This window comes from Chenopodium album, chromosome 2 (assembly GCF_948465745.1).
Source record: "Chenopodium album chromosome 2, dcCheAlbu1.1, whole genome shotgun sequence".
In the NCBI taxonomy this organism is placed as follows: Eukaryota; Viridiplantae; Streptophyta; class Magnoliopsida; order Caryophyllales; family Amaranthaceae; genus Chenopodium; species Chenopodium album.
The window spans coordinates 5,880,113-5,903,313 of NC_137835.1; the positions used below are offsets into that span (position 1 = coordinate 5,880,113).

The 23,201-nt window shown below is 38.2% G+C and overlaps 3 protein-coding genes and 1 pseudogene across 4 annotated transcripts; 2 read left to right on the forward strand and 2 right to left on the reverse strand.

The window, feature by feature from the left end:
* Positions 1-199: 199 nt before the first annotated feature.
* LOC145594208 (cellulose synthase-like protein D3) lies at positions 200-6,351 on the forward strand. 2 transcript variants are annotated; one of them, XM_081650545.1, is made up of 4 exons: positions 200-750; positions 1,231-2,041; positions 2,755-3,562; positions 4,214-6,351. In XM_081650545.1, exons 2-4 carry the CDS (start codon positions 1,239-1,241, stop codon positions 5,972-5,974), a joined length of 3,372 nt encoding a protein of 1,123 aa, XP_081506671.1. In that variant the 5' UTR covers positions 200-750; positions 1,231-1,238; the 3' UTR covers positions 5,975-6,351. The 2 variants fall into 2 exon arrangements, with proteins under 2 accessions (XP_081506671.1, XP_081506668.1); XM_081650542.1 differs by lacking the exon at positions 200-750 and having other exon boundaries at positions 1,136-2,041.
* A 789-nt stretch (positions 6,352-7,140) lies between these two features.
* LOC145580969 (uncharacterized) lies at positions 7,141-15,003 on the reverse strand. The gene is made up of 2 exons (XM_081638049.1): positions 14,875-15,003; positions 7,141-8,127 (listed from the first exon to the last, which is right to left on the reverse strand). The coding sequence occupies exons 1-2, from the start codon at positions 14,920-14,922 to the stop codon at positions 7,345-7,347; spliced, it is 831 nt and encodes a 276-aa protein (XP_081494175.1). The 5' UTR covers positions 14,923-15,003; the 3' UTR covers positions 7,141-7,344.
* Positions 15,004-15,018: 15 nt separating this feature from the next.
* On the reverse strand, positions 15,019-16,970 carry LOC145580978 (uncharacterized). The gene has a single exon (XM_081638058.1). It carries the CDS (start codon positions 16,779-16,781, stop codon positions 15,078-15,080), a length of 1,704 nt encoding a protein of 567 aa, XP_081494184.1. The 5' UTR covers positions 16,782-16,970; the 3' UTR covers positions 15,019-15,077.
* A 1,771-nt stretch (positions 16,971-18,741) lies between these two features.
* LOC145567302 (protein FAR-RED IMPAIRED RESPONSE 1-like) lies at positions 18,742-21,378 on the forward strand (annotated as a pseudogene).
* The last annotated feature ends 1,823 nt before the right edge of the window (positions 21,379-23,201 follow it).

Consider the following 23,201-nt stretch of genomic DNA (forward strand, 5'->3'; position numbering starts at 1 on the left):
CGAACACGACCAAACTAATCTGTTTAAAGTATTTACATATGTCTTAAAACTTTGAAAAATGTCCTAAAAATCTAAAATCATAGTTTGACTCCATTGTTCACATTTTTGGATATCCAAATAATATTGCAATTAAAGGGGGAGGATGTCCAAATTACAGCCGCGTTGAAGCCGTAAATTGTGTCTTTCTCCAAACATTCCTTTTCTTTCAATTTCTTCCCCACACCTTTTCTCAGCCGTCTTTTCTTGCTTACTTCCTCTTCACCCAACTCAATCACAAATTTCTTAATCAAACCTTTTTACTTATTTTAATCAATCACCCACAAATTATTTTTATAAATCATTCGATTATTTGTATAAAGATCGAAACTTTTAGTCAAATCAAAACAGAGTATTTTATATTTATTAAAGATCTGGCTAGTTTATAGAAGTGGGATAGTACTTGGTCTCATGTTTTAATTAGTTGGGACTAAGTCTAATTTCAAGTTAATTGTAATTAAGATTTCTTAATTTACTTGAATTTGAAGTAGTTGAAGACATTTGGGGTGCATGTCATGCAATTGAAAGCAACTAATTTGGGGGGTTTGAAGATTTCAGAGAGAAGAAGACACGCTTTCTAGAAGATATAAACTATATTATATACAATTTAATTTGTTGGAATATATAATTTCTGGGTTTTTTTTTTTTTTATATAATTAACAAAGGTTGCACCATAGTTGATCAGTCGTGGAGTTCAACCTTTGCAATTTACAGGTAATTATTTTCTCTCTCCTAATTTTAATGGGTTTTGGGTATTGACTGTTGCACGTTTTTGAGTTTATGGGGGTGTTAGGTGGGGCCTGCTTTGTTTAATTGCATAATATTTAGAATCATCTCAAGTAATGGGCAACATGTCTGAGTGTATTGAGTAGAAATTTGTAATGTGATGATTGATAAATTATTCTGTTTTTGGTATCATATATTATATGGTTTGATGTTTGTATAATATATGGTTGTGTTTCTTTGCTAGTTTATGAAAAAAAGAATAGCAATTGGGAGGGTTAGTGGGTGATTTTAATTGAGATTATTTTTATGATGGTTTCAATGGTGTTAGATTGTTGAGATTGTTAGAATTTGATTGAAATATTTGGTAATTAGCATTGTTTGGGGTGGAAGGGGGTGAGAGTTGAGATAGTTAGAAGATGTTTAAACCAAGTAGATCCAATTTGTCTGATTCATCTGATCTTCCTCCAGCGAGACCGATGCGTCAACCTCAGGTAACGTTCGCTAGGCGGACCGCTTCAGGCCGCTATGTTCATGATAATCTATCAAGAGATGATCTTGATAGTGAGCTTGGGAGTGTGGAGTTTATGAATTACACAGTTACTATACCTCCTACTCCTGATAATAATCCCATGGACCCTACTATCTCTCAAAGGGTGGAGGAGCAATATGTGTCGAATTCTCTATTTACGGGTGGTTTCAATAGTGCTACTCGTGCACATTTGATGGATAAGGTGACGGAGTCAGAGATAAGCCATCCTCAAATGGCAGGGGCTAAAGGGTCTTCTTGTCAAGTCCATGGTTGTGATGGGAAGGTGATGAGTGATGAAAGAGGTGCTGATATACTTCCGTGTGAATGTGACTTTAAGATCTGCCGGGATTGTTACATTGATGCTGTTAAGGGAGGTGATGCAATGTGCCCTGGGTGCAAAGAGGCTTACAAGCATACCGATTTGGATGAGAAGGCGGTGGATTCTGCTGGACGCCCTTTACCATTGCCACCCTCAAAGCAAGACAGACGGATGTCTTTGATGAAATCTACTAAGTCGGGGTATATGAGGAGCCAGACTGGTGGAGCAGAGTTTGATCATAACAGGTGGTTGTTTGAGACTAAGGGTACCTATGGTTATGGCAATGCTATCTGGCCAAAGGAAGGGGGATATGGAGATGGTGATGGTGGTGGTGATGGTGAGGGTCATGAGCCACTCGAGTTGCTTAACAAACCGTGGAGACCTCTTACTCGAAAGTTGAAGATACCAGCAGCAGTCATCAGCCCATATAGGTATGTAATATTTCTGCAAAGATTGTTTTCTTTTCTCTCTTGTTTTTTTTTTTTTCTTTTTTTTATTTTTTTTTATTTTTTGGGGGGGTGTGGGTCTGTGGTGGTGTTGGTGTTTAAATTATCCATGTCTGCAAATTTTGAATTAATTTTATACTATGATATTTTTCAAGTATGCAGTTGATTAAACCTTGTTTTGTGCCTTGAATTGTTGTGTAAGAGCAAATGTTGAATTGCTGCTGCATGATTACTAAATTTCAATCAGATAATGGAAATTTCCTCTGCCTTTTTAGCAAGTTGACATTCAGATGATGTGGTTTAGCCTTAATTTGAGATGTTCAAAAACCGGTCAAGACAAATAGCACAAGCTGACACTTTGTGAGGTTTATTATAAAAACACAAATAATTTGTAATAACTCATAAGAATATGTGTCGAATATGATAGTAACTAAAAACTCTGATTTATTATACCATTAGTAATTAAGTATAGGAGTAGATGGTTTGCTATTTCACTAGTATTGACTCTATTGTGTAATGATGATATGTTTTGCACTGAGTTACTGAATTTGGTACTCAAATTATAAGTTTAGTCTGGTTTTCTGGTAATGTGTTATTATTTGCTTCAATATCAGTGCAACCAGCTTATGCATTTTGATTTTTGAGACAACATTGATCATAAGATGGTTTTTGTGTTCTAATTAGCAAACCCTTTTCAGGCTTCTGGTGTTCATCAGATTGGTTGTTCTTGCATTGTTTCTCGCGTGGAGGGTAAAGAACCCTAACAATGATGCCTTGTGGCTGTGGGGCTTGTCTGTGGTTTGTGAAATCTGGTTTGCATTCTCTTGGGTCCTTGATCAACTCCCTAAGCTTAACCCAGTTAATCGTGTTACTGACCTTGATGTTTTGAAAGAGAAGTTTGAATTGCCCGGCCCCAACAATCCTACTGGAAAATCTGATCTTCCAGGTGTTGATATATTTGTTTCTACTGCTGATCCTGAAAAGGAACCTCCTCTTGTTACTGCAAATACGATTCTGTCTATTCTTGCGGCTGACTACCCAGTAGAGAAGCTTGCTTGCTATGTCTCTGACGATGGAGGTGCCCTTCTAACCTTTGAGGCAATGGCTGAAGCAGCTAGTTTTGCTAACTTGTGGATTCCATTTTGTCGGAAACATAATATTGAGCCAAGGAACCCTGATTCTTACTTCAGTCTGAAAAGAGATCCTTACAAGAACAAGGTCAAAGTAGATTTTGTCAAGGATCGCCGTCGTGTTAAGCGTGAGTATGATGAATTCAAGGTTCGTGTCAACGGTCTTCCTGATTCAATTCGACGACGTTCTGATGCTTACAATGCCCGAGAAGAGATTAAGGCTTTGAAGATGCAGAGAGAACAAGCAGGAGATCAACCGTTGGAACCTATAAAAATTCAAAAAGCTACTTGGATGGCTGATGGAACCCACTGGCCTGGTACTTGGCTGAATTCTGCACCTGATCACTCAAAGGGTGATCATGCTGGAATCATACAGGTACTGTATTTTGGTCTTGCATCTTTCATTTTCAACTTTTCCATTTACTTTAAAAATTGTTGTTATTGGAAGAACACTGTCACAATGAGTGGTGGTCGCTATAATATTGCTCTCCTATACAAGAACTACCACCACCACCCATTGTGACAGTGTTCTTCCTGGGCGGGGTTTAGGAACTGTCGGTTGTAGACATCCTCAACCGCATGTTTAGAAGGCTGTTTCTTCCTTGCACTCACACCCCTTTCCTGTTTAAAGAAAAATAATCCTTCACCTTTCGCATGAGAACTTTATATAATAGGCCACATGTATATATTAGGCCATGTCAAAATGATAGACCGATTTCTTGTTTAAATTTGTATTTTGACTTTCCATAGTACCCATAATGGCACCTTAAGTTTTAACTAAGAAGTTGAAAGAAAAGCAACTACTGCATGGTAGCTATTTAAATTCCTATATAATGAAGGAACATTATGGGGTTATACCTTATTTTCATAAGAATGACTTCCAACCAAATGAGACCTTTTTATTTAGAGATAGAGGGAGTAGTAAGCTTGTTCTCATTGGATTTGTACTCGAAAGTTCTTTGACTTCATTTTTGCATTGCCCTGCAGTTTTTGAGTCATAGACTGATCTTTCATTTTTATGTTACAGGTTATGTTGAAGCCTCCAAGTGATGAACCTCTTCAAGGATCAGTTGGTGATGATATTCCTTTTGACTATAGTGAAGTTGATATTCGACTTCCGATGCTGGTTTATGTTTCACGAGAAAAACGTCCAGGTTATGACCACAACAAGAAGGCTGGGGCTATGAATGCACTTGTTCGTGCCTCGGCAATCATGTCAAATGGACCTTTCATTCTTAATTTAGATTGTGATCACTATATCTACAACTCTGAAGCCATTAGAGAAGGCATGTGCTTCATGATGGATCGTGGTGGGGATCGTATTTGTTACGTCCAGTTCCCTCAGAGGTTTGAAGGCATTGACCCTTCTGATCGTTATGCCAACCACAACACTGTTTTCTTTGACATCAACATGCGTGCTCTTGACGGGCTTCAGGGCCCAGTTTATGTCGGAACTGGTTGCCTTTTCCGCAGGATTGCCCTGTATGGTTTTGATCCACCTAGAGCCAAGGAGCATGGTGGCTTTTGTGACTGCTGCTTTGGTCGCAAGAAGAAGAAGCGTGTTGCAATTGATGCTTCATCTGAAGAGAATCGAGCTCTAAGAATGGGAGATGATGACGAAGAAATGGACATCTCTTTGTTTCCCAAAAGATTTGGCAACTCAAGCTTTCTTGTTGATTCAATTCCAGTGGCAGAGTTCCAAGGCCGCCCACTCGCTGATCACCCATCTATCAGGAATGGCAGACCACCAGGTGCTCTAACCATCCCTCGGGACCTTTTGGACGCTTCTACAGTTGCTGAGGCCATAAGCGTCGTATCTTGTTGGTATGAAGATAAGACCGAATGGGGTGGTCGTATTGGTTGGATTTATGGATCTGTGACGGAAGATGTGGTCACAGGGTACAGAATGCACAATAGAGGTTGGAGATCAATCTATTGTGTTACCAAGAGGGATGCTTTCCGTGGTACTGCACCCATCAATCTTACAGATCGACTTCACCAAGTCCTTCGATGGGCCACAGGTTCAGTCGAGATTTTCTTCTCTAGAAACAACGCCTTCTTAGCCAGCCCCCGCATGAAGGTTCTCCAGAGAATCGCTTACCTTAATGTTGGTATCTACCCATTCACCTCAATTTTCTTGATTGTCTACTGCTTCCTTCCTGCGCTATCCCTATTTTCGGGCCAGTTCATTGTCCAAACCCTGAGCATAACCTTTCTCATATACCTCCTTGTTATATCCTTATCTCTCTGCCTGCTTGCACTTCTGGAGATCAAGTGGTCAGGCATCAACCTCGAAGAATGGTGGAGGAATGAACAGTTTTGGCTCATTGGAGGCACAAGCGCACATCTTGCTGCTGTGCTTCAGGGTCTGCTGAAGGTTGTTGCTGGTATCGAAATTTCTTTCACTTTGACATCAAAATCAGCTGGAGACGACCTCGATGATGAATATGCTGACTTGTACATTGTCAAGTGGACTTCTCTGATGATTCCTCCTCTTGTTATCATTATGATTAATTTGGTCGCTATTGCGGTTGGTTTTAGTCGTACTATCTACAGCACCATCCCACAGTGGAGCAAGCTGCTAGGAGGGGTGTTCTTTAGTTTCTGGGTGTTGGCTCATCTCTATCCTTTTGCCAAGGGGCTCATGGGAAGAAGAGGAAGAACACCCACCATCGTTTTCGTCTGGGCAGGTCTTATTTCCATCACAATTTCCCTCCTATGGGTTGCAATCAAACCCCCGGGTGGTGCTCAGAACGCCGACATTGGTGGGGGTTTTACTTTCCCTTAAACTTGACTACTAAACTTCTTTTGTTTATGGCATATACTGAAACTGTTAACCTTCAAAAAAAAACCTTTTATTTCCTCCGGCGATTCAAGAGTATTGCTTGGAATCCCATGAAATATACAGGGAAAATCAGATGGGGATGTGGATTTTTCTGGGAATGATTTTTCAATTCCCTTCTGTTTGATTTGGATGTTTATACTTTATACATGCGGGGAAAATTGAACAGGCAACCATACATTTACTGCACCCTTTACATTCTTTTGTAATTTATATTTTAGAGACAAAATAGCTGAAAAATCATCTGTAACATGATTCAAATCATGTAACATGTAATCATCACATTTGATTTATTTTCTATGAGCAATCAATTTTGTTATGTAGCTTGTTTTTAGCTTTCATACAGTATTTGTTGTTTAAATGATATCACCAAATAAAAAAAAAAAATAAAAAAAAAGATTAAAAAAAAAATCTATAAATCCTTTCATATTATGCCACAGTCGATTTAGGGCCGTTTTTAAGTTTTTATGTAAGAATTCTAATATACATTAGGCGTATCTGGGCAAAATCAATTTTAAGCTTGCAAAATCTTAAATGTGACCTATTATTTTGGAACGCGTTTATCGTAAGATTGTTGTTGGCTTTTGGATCAAAGACTATTTGCTCTGACCGACTGACCCCAAGGAGTAAGAAAATAAAAATATTTTGATAGATTTTGAGCTAGCCACGATTTTGATAATCAAAATGGAGAGATGCAGATTATATTAATAGACAGCAATCACAGTATGTATGCCAAATGAAAATTCTAAGGTGATCATCACTCAAAATTGCAAATTAATGTACTCCCTCCGTGTTTTTTTAAGTGATACATATTGACCGGCACATAGTTTTAGGCAATTTAATTGACTTAAATAAAATAAGAGGTAAGTGGGGTAGTGGAGTATTAAAAAATTGTTAAAGAAAGATAGTGGGGTTAATAGTTTATTGAAAAGTAATGAATGTGAGAGGAAAGATATAATGAAAAAGTAGTAGTGGGTTTGGGTGGGGGCCATGAGAGGAGAGAGATATAATATTTTAATGTATTGTTTTGCCAAAAAAGGAAATGTATCACTTAAAAAAACACGGCCGGAAATGGAAAATGTATCACTTAAAAAAACACGGAGGGAGTATGTTACATTCTGACATCAAAATGAACAAAATATGACAGGCTGAAAGTAATATTGTCTATAAATATAGGTTGGTAATGATGATACATGCCTGAAGCCCAGGTACACTACATCAACAAATTATAGGGGCTGCAATATCTTTTCAGTGTTGGATGCAACAAACCAAGGAGCTTGAGGCAAGCATTGAAAATTTATTTCATCAACTCACCTTTATTCATCATCATAGTCATCATACTCATCATCTGTTCCTCTAGCTGACGAAAACCTCAATATGTGGCGGCCATCTGGTAGCCTCTCTAAGAAATTCCCATCCTCTTTAGGCTCTTCTTTACGCATCCAAGATTCTGGGACTTGCAACTCATTCCATTTCGTAATGCTTCGAGTTCCAATATTTGGATGGATAAAAGTTGTTTCTCCCAAAACCGGCTCCTGTAATGCCTCTGAACTTAAATTCACCATTGCCTTACACACTAACCTGTATGTCACTGCCAAAGGTATTCCACTTGTCATGAGATACAAGGTAAGGGATTGCAATGAAGAAGAATCAGCCAAGGATTCCAAAAAGCCAGGGAAACAGTTGAAATAGAATGGACCCTGAAATAGATTACATTCAGCAAGTGCTAACAAAGAGTTTTCCCAGTTAAGGTGCCTAGCATCTCTAAGGAACACTACCACTGGAGCTCCTATCCCGTCTCTCAGTAGAGGCTTGATAGCTATTTGGACAAGACCCAAGTGCAAAAATTTATGTTTCTTCTTTAAGAAGCCTTCCAAGAAATCACTAGTAAATAAATTAATGGATACATCCTGGTTATTGGCTTTCAGGGTGATGATTTTTTCATAATCGGTTACAGCATAGCTTGGAAAAATCCTAAACATACGTTTCTTGTAAACTTGATCAATGGGGATTTTCGGAAATTTCCAACCATCAAGGTTCCTTTTGAACCGGGAGCTGCATTCACCTTCATTAGCAAGATTACTAGCCATTGATCTGACCTGAAATTTAATGACACAAAAGATTTATACTATACCCAGTAACACAGAAATATACAGAAACAATACCTAACAAACTGAAGTTTATTAATCCGTACGAATTTCAGAAATTACCAATTTGTGCGTACTGCTTGGCAAGAAATTTATAGAGAACAATTTTTAAAGGGCTGAATAATCAATCAAACAGAAGCTTCTGCATAAACATTTATAATTGGAAAAATAATTTTTAATGTTTCACCAAATACAAAATATTTTAGTGCAAAGATGCTTCTAATTATTGTCCTTGACATTGCTTAACTAGTTATCTTTCAGAAAATCGAGACGTTTGATCTTTCTTTCCCTGCCAATGTAATTATGTCGTAAAGTCATTGTGCTAGAATCCAACCTCTTTATTACGTATTCTTCTTTATTTTCCTTGTAATTCCCCTTTTGTAATGTCTCTTTAGTCTTTCTTTTTATTTTCTAGGCTCTAGGGAGAATTATTGTGTTACTGTCATTTCAACGTTCACTTGTAATTCTCTACTAATGCAATATAAAGCTCTTTAGGGAGCGCATGGTTATTCAATCTACGCTCTCTACCCCTTTGCTATTGCTTTAAGACTTGTGTGTTGTTTAAGCCTTTATAGATATTGTGCTTACCTTGTTTTAAAGCATCCCCACCAAACCAAGAGACCCTCAAAAGACGCCCTCATCTAGTCGGTTCCGCTTGTGCCCGCTTCGAAGTATCGGCCGTCACAAGCCCCGACTTAGCACCCGTGGTTGACGAGTGCTTTCTTAAGATACCTTGGTCCGTGTTGCTGTGTGCTTACGAACCTCACTTACTTTAGGCATGCGTCCTTGTCGCTAGTAGACAAGCGCGCGCCGCACGATCCGGTGTCAAAACTCTCGGACCGTGACAGTTGGTATCAAAGCCAAGTTGCTCGAAAATGTCGCTCGACGAGACGCCAGAATACTCATGGGAAGAACGACTTGCGTGGCTTGAAGGCAAGTCGGAAGAGTGGGCTATATTGGGAGAAAGGTTGCCCAAGCTCGAAGATATTGTGATAAAACAAGCCGAGCAAATAGAGAGGCTTACTTCGGCAATTGATGGGTTGACGGAGCAGCTTAATTTTGTGCAAGGCGTAGCTGACGAGGCACAAGATAAATGTGCAACCTTGATGCATGCTCAAAGAGGGCTCGGGGAACCGGAGGTGCTAGAATGAAACCTCCCAAACCTCGAACCTTCAATGGCACGAGAGATTCGAAGGAAGTGGATAACTTCATCTTTGACATGGAGCAGTATTTCCGTATCTGTCAGTTGGAGGACGGACTAAAAGTAGATACTGTCACGATGTATTTAGTGGACGACGCCAAACTCTGGTGGCGCACAAAGTACGCCGACATCCAAGCTAAGAGGACGTCGGTAGACACGTGGGAAGATCTAAAGAAAGAATTGATGGCTCAATTCTACCCGGAAAACACTGAGTTCGTTGCTCGCACCAAGCTTGCGACTCTGCAACACAAGACCTCCATTCGTGAATATGTAAAAGAATATTCGGCTTGCATGTTGGAGATCCATGACATGTCGGAGAAAGACCGTCTATTCAACTTTGTGCGAGGTCTAAAAGATTGGGCCCGAAGAGAGATATGGCGCCAGAAAATTGATACCTTGTCAGGTGCTATAGCTGCAGCTGAAAGGTTGATGGATTATTCATCAGAGAGGGTGCCTAACCAAAAGAAGGGAAACATGGGGTCAACTTCAAGTACTCCGAAGAGCACTAGTGGTAATTCTCAAACCAGCTCGAACAGTGTTGGGAACAGATATAGGAGTGGGGGAGAGGACTCACGGAAGGGCGGAGTCGCGGCATCGACAAACAGAGGTGGGTTCGCCGGCTCATCATCATCATGGAACAAACCCCTCACTTGCATACTCTGTCGCGGACCGCATAAATGGTTCGAGTGCCAGCACAAGGCGGAAATAGACAACCTCCAGAAGAAGTTGTCCTCGATGTCCTCAGAACCTACTAAGGGAGATGACAAAGAGGAGGACGTTGTCAGCGAAGAAGAACCCTCTAAGTTAGGGGCAGTGTATTATATGTGTGCAATGGAAAAAGAGACATCCGGGAACAAGAGCCGAGCCACCAGCTTGATGTACGTTGATGTCGTGATAAATGGGAAGAAAGCCCGGGCAATGGTTGATACGGGAGCTACCCACAATTTTGTCACCAAGCGGGAGGCAAACAGATTAGGCCTGAAGGCCGTGCATAGTGGAGGTCGAATGAAGACCGTTAACTCTGAAGCTCAGCCAACTTGTGGGGTGGCAAGGAACGTGAACACGAAGATTGGGGAGTGGAGTGGGACTCTGGATTTCACAGTGGCAACAATGGATGATTTTGAGCTGGTTCTCGGGATGGACTTCCTACACTCCAGTAAGGCTGTCCCGATGCCCCACCTAGGGTCCTTACTTGTGACAAGCCGCCAACCATGCCTCTTGCGGACACACACCCAAGCAGAAGAAGGGAAAGAATTGAAAGGCCCCCTCCTCTCGGCAATGCAACTCAAGAAGGGGATTAGGAGGAATGAGCCTACGTTCCTCGCTACTCTCTCAATGAAGGAGGAAGAGGAGGAGGGGGACATTCCCGAGGTCATTAGTGAGTTACTGAGGGAATATTCAGACATCCTCCTCAAGGAGCTCCCGAAATCTCTTCCCCCTCGAAGGGCCATAGATCACAGCATTGAGCTAGTGCCTGGTGCTAGACCACCCGCGAGAAGTCCCTATCGGATGACCCCTCCGGAGCTCGCAGAGTTGCGAAAACAATTAGATGGGCTGTTGGAAGCCGGATTTATCCGTCCTTCTAGAGCTCCCTATGGTGCGCCGGTCCTTTTCCAGAAGAAGCAGGATGGGAGTTTGAGATTGTGCATCGACTACAGAGCCTTAAACAAGCTAACGGTGAGGAATCACTATCCAATTCCTTTGGTGGCAGATTTGTTCGACCAGCTAGGAGATGCGGTGTACTTCACCAAGCTCGATCTAAGGTCTGGCTATCATCAGGTTCGAATTGCACAAGGAGATGAACCAAAGACGGCCTGCGTCACCAGGTACGGGGCGTTCGAGTGGTTGGTCATGCCATTCGGGTTAACAAATGCTCCTGCAACATTCTGTACGTTGATGAATCAAGTTTTCCACGACTACCTGGACAAGTTTGTGGCGGTCTACTTGGACGACATCGTAATCTTCAGCAACACCCTTGAAGATCACTTAGAACACTTGAAGAAAGTGTTTGAGAAATTGAGACAACATCACCTGTTCGTGAAGCGAGAGAAATGTGCCTTTGCGAAAAAAGAAGTAAGCTTTCTTGGACATTTCGTAGGAGGAGGCCGCATAAGGATGGATCCTAAGAAAATCCAAGCCATTAGTGATTGGCAAGCACCAAGGAACGTCTCGGAGCTAAGGTCGTTCTTGGGGTTAGCTAATTACTACCGACGCTTCATTCAAGAATACTCTGAGATAGCGAGCCCCTTGACGGAGTTGCTAAAGAAAGACAACAAGTGGGATTGGTTAGAGAAACAACAAGGGGCTTTCCTCAAGCTCAAAGAAGCAGTAATGAAGGAGCCGGTCCTAGCGCTCCCCAACATCAACAAGCCGTTTGAGGTTGAGACAGATGCATCTGATTATGCTTTGGGCGGGGTCTTACTCCAAGAAGGACACCCAATCGCTTACGAGAGCCGGAAGTTGAGTGATGCAGAAAGGAGATATGCAGCACAAGAAAAAGAGCTCTTAGCTATTGTTCACTGCTTGAAGGGGTGGAGACACTACTTGTTGGGCTCGAAGTTCATTGTCCGCACTATAACACGGCGGCTAGCTACTTCCTCACCCAACCAAAATTAACGGGAAAGCAGGCTCGTTGGCAGGAGGCCCTTGCCGACTTTAATGTGGAGTTAACTTACAGGCCGGGAGCAAGCAACAGAGTCGCCGACGCCCTGAGTAGGCGTGCGGATCTTGCCGCAACGTACAAGCTTGCCCCCATGACTTCAAGCAGTATTGCCACGGCAGTTAGGGATCAAGTTCGAGCTTACCTACCAGATAACCCGATGACAACAACCTTAACGAAGATGATTGAAGAAGGGAAGACCAGACGTTTTTGGATGGAAGATGGTCTCATCTTCACCAAAGGTACAAAACTTTTCATCCCTAAAGCAGGAGGATTAAGGAAGATGTTGTTGAAGGAATGCCACGACACTCTGTGGGCGGGACATCCAGGTTGGCAAAGGACTTTAAGCTTACTCTCCATGGGGTATTATTGGCCCGGGATGAAGGAAGACGTTATGCACTACACCCGGACTTGCTTGGTTTGTCAACAAGACAAGGTGGATCGTCAGAAACCTGGAGGCCTCCTAGATCCCCTCCCTGTTCCGTCACGTCCGTGGGAAAGCATATCGATGGACTTTATCAGTGGTCTCCCTAAAGTAGAGCAGTATTCAGCTGTGATGGTGGTGATCGACAGATTCTCAAAATATGCCACCTTTGTTCCCTTGCAGAAGGCCTGCGGTGCTGAGGAGACGGCGTCATTATTCTTCAAACACATTGTGAAGTATTGGGGGCTGCCGCAAAGCATCGTCAGCGATCGAGACACGAGATTCACGAGCATATTCTGGACGGAATTGTTTAAGCTAATGGGGTCCGACTTGAATATGTCTTCGAGCCACCACCCTCAATCTGATGGGCAAACAGAGAGATTCAACGGTCTCTTAGAGGAATACTTGAGACATTTTGTCAGCGCCAATCAGAAGGATTGGGTGAAACTCCTTGATGTTGCCCAACTTTGTTTGTTTTAACGCCCAGAAGAGCACAACATCCAACAGAAGCCCTTTTGAACTGGTGATGGGCCAGCAACCTCTCCTACCACACACGATAGCAACCTCCGAAGAGGGGAGAAGCCGCGAAGCACGAGAGTTCAAGCGAGAATGGCAGCAAAACATGGAAGTTGCTCGTGCTTACCTAGAGCGAGCATCGAAGAGAATGAAGAAGTGGGCAGACCAGAACAGAAGGCCGTTGGAATTTAGTGTGGGGGACATGGTGATGGTGAAAGTACTGCCAGAGCAACTCAAGTTTCTTCGAGGAAGGGATCGTCGACTGATCAGAAAATATGAAGGCCCCATTCGCATCACCAAACGGATTGGGAAGCGTGCGTACAAAGTTAAACCGCCTACGTGGATGAGGATACACCCAGTCTTCCACGTTAGTCGCCTCAAACCATATCATCCAGATGCAGAAGACGATAGCCGCAACAACAGCTCCCGTGCCAACATCAGAACCAGGACGAGAACCTCCCCAGCAACCGAAGGATGAAGCTGCTATTTCTTTTTCTTTTTGTGTGTAAGTTTGTTTGTGAGTCGACGAGGTCGTCGACGGCTTAAGTGGGGGAGGATGTTAGAATCCAACCTCTTTATTATGTATTCTTCTTTATTTTCCTTGTAATTCCCCTTTTGTAATGCCTCTTTAGTCTTTCTTTTTATTTTCTAGGCTCTAGGGAGAATTATTGTGTTACTGTCATTTCAACGTTCACTTGTAATTCTCTACTAATGCAATATAAAGCTCTTTAGGGAGCGCATGGTTATTCAATCTACGCTCTCTACCCCTTTGCTATTGCTTTAAGACTTGTGTGTTGTTTAAGCCTTTATAGATATTGTGCTTACCTTGTTTTAAAGCATCCCCACCAAACCAAGAGACCCTCAAAAGACGCCCTCATCTAGTCGGTTCCGCTTGTGCCCGCTTCGAAGTATCGGCCGTCACAAGCCCCGACTTAGCACCCGTGGTTGACGAGTGCTTTCTTAAGATACCTTGGTCCGTGTTGCTGTGTGCTTACGAACCTCACTTACTTTAGGCTTGCGTCCTTGTCGCTAGTAGACAAGCGCGCGCCGCACGATCCGGTGTCAAAACTCTCGGACCGTGACACATTGTCTTGGGTCTTCCTTAAGTCTACCCCCTTTGTTATCTTAGACCATGGAGGTAGACTTTCTCAATCATTTGTATATCACTCTACTAAATGCCAGATAACAGAAAACATTACTCTACTAGATGACACTGAGGTCGCATTTTTTTAAGAGAGATTCTTCAAGAAGAGTCTAACTTTCTCCAGGAGCATTAAATAAATAAGTTGACACAACAAACCCTTTCTATTCCATGAGAAGACACCTTTCAAGATAACTGAAATGAGAATAATTAAAATATAACTAACTTCATACTTGAATTTCGTCCCTATCTATATTTAGAAGGGTGGTTAGTAGCAGGGTAGAAGAGGAGCTAAAACTAAGAATAAGCTTTTTTTTTGTACAGTTACTCAGTCAGTTCTTAAGCTTTATATCTACTTTTGAGTTTTGACCACGGTATTTTTCCCACAGCATTACAAAGACTGAAAACGTTTGTCTCTTAACTCCACCTAAGCAGCAGCAGTTCTACATCTCATATTTGTGGATGTCTTGATGGTTCACACTTCACACACCATTCTTAGTCTAGTAGCGTGCTCTGATAAAACTAAACTATAAATACGATATACCCAAACTAGCTAAAATACAGGCTATACAGCTTGCTCACAATAATCCAAACTATGACAAAACTAAGTTCATGCTTTAGTGAACATCAATAAAAAGAAGCAAAAATAATAAAGTAGAAAACAGACTAAAATTCTAAAGAAAATTACGTTTAAAGTAGGTGATCAGTAAATGTATGTGCAAAATATCAGTTTAACAGCAAAAATCCAGTAAACTCACCAATTTGATCCAAGCAACAAACGAATCAAGCTTTAAGACTTCGATCATGAGAGAGCATTTGTGTAGTTCCACACTGATTTGGAGGCCCTGTCACCTCTTTCTGACTCCCCTATGATAGGAGCTCGTTATCCATCTGGACCATCTCCATCTTGTTCCAACAATTAATTTCCATCTTGGCCTATTCATGTGGCATGACAGGAAAATCATCTATCATCTTCTTTTGCTAGAGATAGCACATTGTAGACTGCGTTTGATGGTTTCAGACCTAAGCTCAACATCTCTTCAACTAGAATTTCAGCTTCTTTTAATTTCCTGTCTTTACACAGGGCGTGTATAGTTGAACAGTAGCTAGCAACATTTGGAATCATCCCCTTCTCCCTCATGTCTCTCAGTGACCGCAGTGCCCTGTAAGAACTCCCCTCTCGGCAGTAACCATTAATCATCATATTATAAATCACATCACTTGGATGTAAATGCATCATCTCCATAGAATTGAACAACTTCGATGCTTCTAACATCCTATCCTTGCTACACCATCCATTTATCAAGGCACCAATAGTGTAAACATCTGCTGCCATTCCGAGCTTCTCCATTGAATAATACATCGCCAATGCCTTCTCCATATCACCAGAACGAACAATTGCATCGATTAGAATTGTGTATGTCACTTTAGATGGGGTGATACCTCGCTCCCCCATCTCCCTGACTAAATTGGTAGCCCTTTTAAAATTTCCAGATTTTGAGAAACCTGAAATAAGAGTATTATACGTCACCAGAGTTGGCAGTTGACCATCCAACTTCATTTGTCCAAATAAACTCAGAGCCTTGCTCAACTTCCCAATGTTACAAAATCCATCAATTAGGGTATTATAGGTGATCAAATTTGGACTCAAGCCATAGTTTTTCATCTTTGTAACCAAATTCTCAGCCTCCCACGGGTTCTTCTCCTTGCACAGCCCACTGATCAATATATTGTAAGTCACAATGTTGCACGCCAAGCCTCTCTCAACCATTTCATCAAACAACAAGAAGGCTCTACCTAACAATCCGTCTTTACAATGCTCATTCATCATGCTATTGTAGGTATAAATATTAGGTAAAATTCCAGAACCCTTCATCTTCTCATAGAGTTGAAACCCTTCTTTCTTCAGCCCTTTTTTGAATAACCCATTCATCAAAACAGTGTAAGTATGCTGATTAGCAACCAATCCCAATTCCTCCATCCTGTTAAACAAATCCTTTGCTTTAGCAATATCACTATTTTTACAACACCCATCAATCAAAGTGGTATAAATAACAACATTTGGAGACATTCCCACATCATCCAATCCATCCAACACGTTAAAAGCCCTTTCCAAATCATTTCCTTGACAAAAACCCTTAATCATAATCCCAAAACTATACACATCCAATTCAACTTTACCCTTAAATTCATTAAAAACCCACCAACCCTTTTCAAGATTGTTGCTTTCTAATAGAAGAATCAACAATGAATTAAACAAATTCGACCTCGGTACTGAACCGTGATTAATCATCTCAATGAAGGACTTCAAAGCCTCTTCAGGCAATTTAGCTTCAACATATGCATTAAAGATGATTTCTTGGAGATGAACACAAATGGGGTGTGAAACTGGGTAATTCCTGGTGAAACTCTGAACAATTGACGCAGCATTCAAAGGTGAAGATGATTTAATTCTACCAGAAAGTAGTTGAAGGGTAAAAAACTGGGCTTGGGGCAAAACTTTGTAACTAATTAGGAAATTCAGAATCAAATAAATGGAATCATGGGTGTGCTCCATTTCATGTAAAACTGAAGATTTTAACAGAAAAAACGCTTTTACAGGAGGGTTTTTCACCAATTTTTGCATCAATATTAGACATTGGCTTCTTGTTGAAATTTTATGCATTTTAGCTCAAATTTGAAGAATTAACTTAACAACCCAGCAACAATTTCAACAAATTGATGATAATAATAATAACCCATTAAAGAAAAACATTCAAAATTACAAAATTTAATTCAAACCCAAAAAAATTGAGCTTATAAACAAGAAATCAAAGGAGTTAATTGGAGTACCTTCTGTTTGGAGGAGAGAGACTGCAAAGGCAAAATTGTGAACTCTCATGCTCAAGTATTAACGGGCCATTAAACGGGCTTATGGGTAAAGGTGGGCTTGGAAGGCCAAGTATCTATCAATCACTTGCCCAGGCCATGATTGTTCCACTTGGTGAAATGGTCTTACTGGCTAAGATTTCGGCCCATAGTTCAAGACCCAATGGCTTAAAAATTCTATTTAATTTTATTCGCAATAATTTTTCATTTATTGGTAAATATATTGATTTATTTTATATAGATATAAAGATTAGGGGAGGGATCCGGTGAGAATAGGTTCTTATGTGAGAATATTCCTAATATATGAGAACAAATCTAAGCCTTAGGATCAAACGATCTCAACGGCTCTAATAAAACCAAACTTTTCATCAATATACTTGTTAATCAGAAAAACAGAGTGAAGAAACTACGAGCTTCAATTTCAATGAGATTCAAGGATTTCGAACACAATTCCGTTCGATTTTTGTCAGATTTCAGCAATAGCAAGAATCAACAAGCTTCATAGATTATTCGGGTAAATAATCAACAAAAGTTCTGTTAGTTTTTTCCTTAATTTTTGTAAGTAATTTTCGAATTTCATGGTTTGAATGTTGGATTTTTGTTATGATTTTAGTAATGAGTGATCTTAATTTAGTATTTTCGTTAAAATTTAAAAATTTGATGTTCTAATTTTCGATTTTAGTGTTCTGGAAAATTTTAGTGTTCTTATGCGATTTTTCGATTTTTTGCTTCAATTTTTTGCTGCGATTTTGTTTGATTATGTTTGCTGCAATTTTAATTCTTATGATTTTGTTTGCTGCGATTTTGTTCGATTTTCGATTATGTTTGCTGCGATTTTGTTCGATTTTCGATTTTAATTCTTAGTATTTTTGCAGGTTCATTATATTAGGTTGACAATTATGGATGAACAAGCAAATAATGAAGCAGGTTTTTTTTTTTTAGAACATGTGTGTATAAAATTAGAACATGTGTGTATAAAATTAGAACATGTTGGTAGGAAAGCAACGGAAAGTAATAAATGAGAATGTTGATGAGTGAAATTTGATAAATAATTTGGATCATTTGATAAATAATTTAGAACAAATGAGTAAAATTTTGGAACATGTTTTGATTTTTCTAATGGGATGTCTAAAATCATGTGTTCTAAATATTTGATCATGTGTTCTAAAGTTTTAGTCTAATGTTCCAAATTATGCTGTAAATAATTAATTAAACTTTAGTCTTAAATCTATGCTCTAAATAATGTCTTATGTTCTGATTTAATCATGTGTTCTAAATATTAAATCATATGTTCTAAAATTTTGTTCATTTGTTCTAAATTTTTTTTAACTTGTTAAAATTACTTTTGTGCAGAAATAATAAACAACAATGAACAACTTGATAATGTTTCTAATGCCAATGCAAGTGTGCCAACTATTCCTACAGGTACCTATATTAACTCCCGGAGGAACAAAAGAATGGTTTCCTATGTGCCGCAATGAGTTAAAACCTGCAATAGGAATGAAATTTAATAGTGTTGATGAGGGTGTTGAATTTTATAAATCATATGCACTTGCTGCTGGTTTTAACACTAGGAAGTCTACCAGTAAAAGGCATACAAAGAAAAAATTGGCATTCCAATATCTTATGCAACAAACAGGGTTTCAAGGAGAAGAAAAAGCCTATTGTTGAGAGTATTCTAAATGATAAAGAAGGACAAAGCAAGGAAGGCAAGATTTCAATAACAAGAAAAAGATTAGTCACTCGTGTTGGGTGCAAAGCTTTTATGGTTCTAAAACATTGTGAAGATGAAAAGTATATAGTGACACAGTTCCACGAAGGACATACTCATCCCCTCTACACACCAAGTTGTAATCTATTTCAAAAAGAAGGAAGAAAGATGAACATTTTGCACAAAAAAATGATTGTTGATAACTCTAAGGTAACTCTTTCATAAATTTTTACAGTGCGTTCTAAAATTTTACTCATATGTTCTAAAATATTATTCACATGTTCCAAAAGTTTCTTAATATGTTCTAAAACTTTTTTGTGCCTATAATAGGTGAATATTGGCCCTGTAAAAACTTTTCGAATGATGAAGGAAATACTTGGAGGTTATGATAATGTTGGAGCTTCCAAGCAAGATTTTAAAAATTTTCACAGAGATTTAAAAACATTCATTCAAGGTTCCGATGCTCAAATGTTTGTAGACAATTTCACAAAGAAAAAGTTGATGTGGAGTGCTTTTTTTTTATTTTGAAGTTGATGATGATTCTTATCTTTCTAGAGCTCTTTGGGCGGACCCTATTTGTAAAAAAAATTATACTCTCTTCGGCGATATGATATCTTTTGACACCACTTACCAAACTAACAGGTGATTCATATAATTCATGTGTCTTATTTTCTGAATTATGTTTTGAATGTTCTAAAAATTGCTTCTACTGTTCTAAATTTTAAGTCTAATGTTCTAAATTATGTTTTATATGCTCATAAGATTTAGCAACTAACTTTTCATTCAAATGTTTTAATAGTAATTCTTATGTTCCAATTACAATTAAGTAAAATAATAATCTTGTGTTCTAAAATTTTAATCATACGTTCTAAATTTTTATTCACATGTTCTAAAATTTGCTTTTTATGTTATAAAGTTTAAGTCTAATGCTCTAACTTATGTGTTATAAACTCATAACCTTTATGCTCTTTTATGTGTTATAAACTTTAGTCTTAAATCTATGCTCTAAATAATTTCTTTTGTTCTGATTTAATCATGTGTTCTAAATATTTAATCACAAGTTCTAAATTTTTATTCATATGTTCTAAATTTTTATTCACATGTTCTAAAACGGTAGTGCTATATTTTGTATGTAATGAAATTTGATCTTCATGTTATAAACAGGTACAACATGGTATTTACTCCATTTACAGGGGTTGATCATCACAAGAGTTGTATCACTTTTGCGGCTGGTTTCATAGCAAAGGAAGATATTGAATCATTTGAGTGGCTTTTCAAAACATTTCTTAAGGCAATGGGCAGTAATGAACCTAATTGTCTTATCACAGATCAAGATCCAGCTATGAAAATTGCTGTTAGTAGAGTGTTTCAAAAATCTGAACATCGGTTCTGTATGTGGCATATAATGAAAAAGTTGCCAGATAAAGTAGGGCGAGCGATCACAAAGGAGGAAACAGGATTCCTGAAAAAAATATGTGCCTGTGTTTGGCATCTTGAAATTGAGCCAGCTGAGTTTGAAGAAAGGTGGAATAAGGTGATGGTTGAGTTTGAATTGGAAGGTAATGAGTGGTTGTGTTATATGTACGAGATAAGGGATAAGTGGATTCCGGCATATTTCAGAGATGTGTTCCTGGGAGGAATAATGCGTACCACGTCAAGATCAGAAAGTGAAAATAACTTTTTTTGCTCCTTTATCAATCCTCACGTTTCACTTGTTGAGTTTTATATGAGATATGAAGCTGCAATTGATGCCCAGAGACACGCTCAAGGTCAAAACGACAATGATTCAAAACACAAATACCCAGAGTGCAAGACACCACTAGGGATAGAAAAGTATGCCTCAACCATATACACTATTTCTGTTTTTTATGATTTCCAATATGAGGTAGAAATGGCTTGTTTTGCTTGTGGGTGTGAAGAGTTTAAGAGAGAAAATGGATTAGAAATTGCAAAAGTAAGTGAAGGGGGTCGGAGTAGAACATTTGATGTTGTGTTTAATCCGACTAACCAAGAGACAACATGTTCTTGCAAGTTGTTTTATAGGCAAGGCATTCCATGCAGGCACATGGTTTGGGTTTGGAAAGCAAAACGGTTTGAAATTATTCCTGAGCAATATATTCTAAACAGATGGACTACTATGGCAACGAAAAGACCAATATTTGACCTGGGAGGAAATCTGTTGGAACAATGTGCCAATATAATCGACAAGAAAAAGTTGTTGAATGAGTTGTGGTCAGAGATACATAATTGTGTTAGTTTGGCAGAGGGTGACGATGAAGATATTAAAGACCTTGTGATTAATCTTCGAGGTTGGATTTGGAAGCTAAAAGAAATGCAAGAAGTAATGGTGAAAGGAATGCTACTAACAAAGAAAAAGACATAGAACTATTAATTGGAGCTAGTGTTCCAAGTGAAATATCTATCAAACCTCCAAAAATTTCTAAGAACAAAGGTACAGGAGTTCATTTGTCAAATATTGAAACGAGATCTGTAGAGACTTCAAATAATGAAACAAGATCTGTAGAGACTTCAAATGTTGAAACAAGATCTGGAAGTGGGAAAAGACTAAAGGGGGACAAAGAAAAGGCGGTAGAACAAAATCAGAAAAAAAAAGAGGTTATGCAAAGGTTGTGGGGAATTGAGTCACCACGATATTCGAAATTGTCCAAAAAAAGTTAGATGATACTTAATAATTTTGGAACATTTTTTTTGAATTTGTGTATTGAATAACACTTTTTTCTATTATAGAAATGATTACAGTTTAGAACTTATGAGTTTAATTTAGAACATATGTATTAAAATTTAGAACATATGTATTAAAATTTAGAACATATGACTAAAATTTTAGAATATATGAGTTATAATTAGTAATCATGTGTGGTGTATGGTTCCAATGCGATTAAAATTAATCACTTAAATTCTTAGTTCTTAAATACATGAGTAATATTTTGACAATAGTATTTAGAGCATATGATTAAAACTTTAGAACATATGACTAAAAATTTAGAACATATGAATAAAAATTTAGAACATATGAATTATAATTAGTATTTAGAGCATATGACTAAATGTTTAGAACATATGAGTTATAATTAGTATTTTGATCACAAGAAAGACAAGTCAAGCTTATATATTCGAATACAACCTTTTAGAAAAATAGTTTGCGAGTGAAGGCTTACAATTTAAAGTACTATACAAAATTCTACATGCTATTTCTAAAATTATATTAGAAACTATTTTCTTTAGCCCATTTTCGTGATCTTGAAGTTATCTCATGATGTAGCTCATTTTCCTTGTGTGATAATATCTTAGCACAAAAATCCACCCTCAATTTCTTCATTTGATTGATCTGCAATATAATAAGATAAAATCATTAGACTTTGGTATCCGCTATCTCACTTTTTACATCATTATAAAAAAAAATAAATAAATAAAATTAAGATTTACACAATTTGGAACATATGTATGAAATTTTAGAACATATGTATAAAAATTTAGAACATATGTATAAAAATTTAGAACATATGAACATGAGTAATATTATAAAACAAACTTACATCATTCAATTTTATTCCGCATTCCCAATTGGTATCTTTCTCACCATGATAGGTTTCCATGTGTTTAAGCAAAAACACGCCGCAATCATCATTTTTTATCATTTGTCCTCCAACTCATTTTTAACGTCCTAGTTTTGAAACTAGAAACCTCTTGATCGCATTTTGATCTCTTGGTTGACAAGAACATGGCAAAAGCCCTCAACTAAAATTAAACATTAAAATAAGTATTAGAAAATATTAAGAATGTATAAGTACTATTTGGAACATGAAATTTTTTAAAAACATCTGATTTAGAACATATGAGTATAATTTTAGTACATCTGAGCTAAACTTTAGAACATTGAAATAAATGTTTAGAAAATCTAATTCTAAGCACAAGTAAATGAGACACATAGATATTACCAAATTCTTTGGTTTGTTTTTGTATTTGTGCCAAAAAGAATTTTTATATTCCAAATATCTGTTGTCAATGACGTCGAGAGTCTTGCTGAGAAAATTCACACAAAGCAGGTAATAATGTGATGAAGATACAACTGGAAAAAATACCTGCATATAATAATAGATCATGAAATCGAAATAAGAAAAAAAGAAGAAAGCTTATAAAGAAAAAAATCTATATTCAAATTCTTTTGGATTTCTTAATGTCTTACCAAGTGAACTCTATCAAAGTTTTGTACTTTAGAGTGCTTCATCTCTTTTTCCAACCTTTCAAATAAAGTATGATATCTATCTTGAATTTTCACAGTTGGAGAAAAGTGATAATTCGTACACAAAATTTCCTGAAATCATGTAAACATAAGTTATGAAATCTCAATTTATAAAATGAAAGAAGCCAAGTTCAATATTAAGAATCATACATAAGCTTGCGTTGAAAAAAACAATCTGTTTGTTGACCCTGGGGTTCGTCTTCTGTTTTCAATGTTCAATATGAATGACCAAGCATCAACAA

What these genes read in the sequence shown, in the direction of transcription:
- LOC145594208 (XM_081650542.1), top strand. Translation starts at nt 1,179, where the DNA reads ATGTTTAAACCAAGTAGATCCAATTTGTCTGATTCATCTGATCTTCCT. An exon ending in GCAGTCATCAGCCCATATAG is followed by an intron (nt 2,042 to 2,754) that starts GTATGTAATATT and finishes AACCCTTTTCAG; the next exon opens with GCTTCTGGTGTTCATCAGAT. An exon ending in ATCATGCTGGAATCATACAG is followed by an intron (nt 3,563 to 4,213) that starts GTACTGTATTTT and finishes TTTATGTTACAG; the next exon opens with GTTATGTTGAAGCCTCCAAG.
- LOC145580969 (XM_081638049.1), bottom strand. Translation starts at nt 14,922, where the DNA reads ATGATCGAAGTCTTAAAGCTTGATTCGTTTGTTGCTTGGATCAAATTG. An exon ending in TTGTTGCTTGGATCAAATTG is followed by an intron (nt 8,128 to 14,874) that starts GTGAGTTTACTG and finishes ATTAAATTTCAG; the next exon opens with GTCAGATCAATGGCTAGTAA.
- LOC145580978 (XM_081638058.1), bottom strand. Translation starts at nt 16,781, where the DNA reads ATGCATAAAATTTCAACAAGAAGCCAATGTCTAATATTGATGCAAAAA.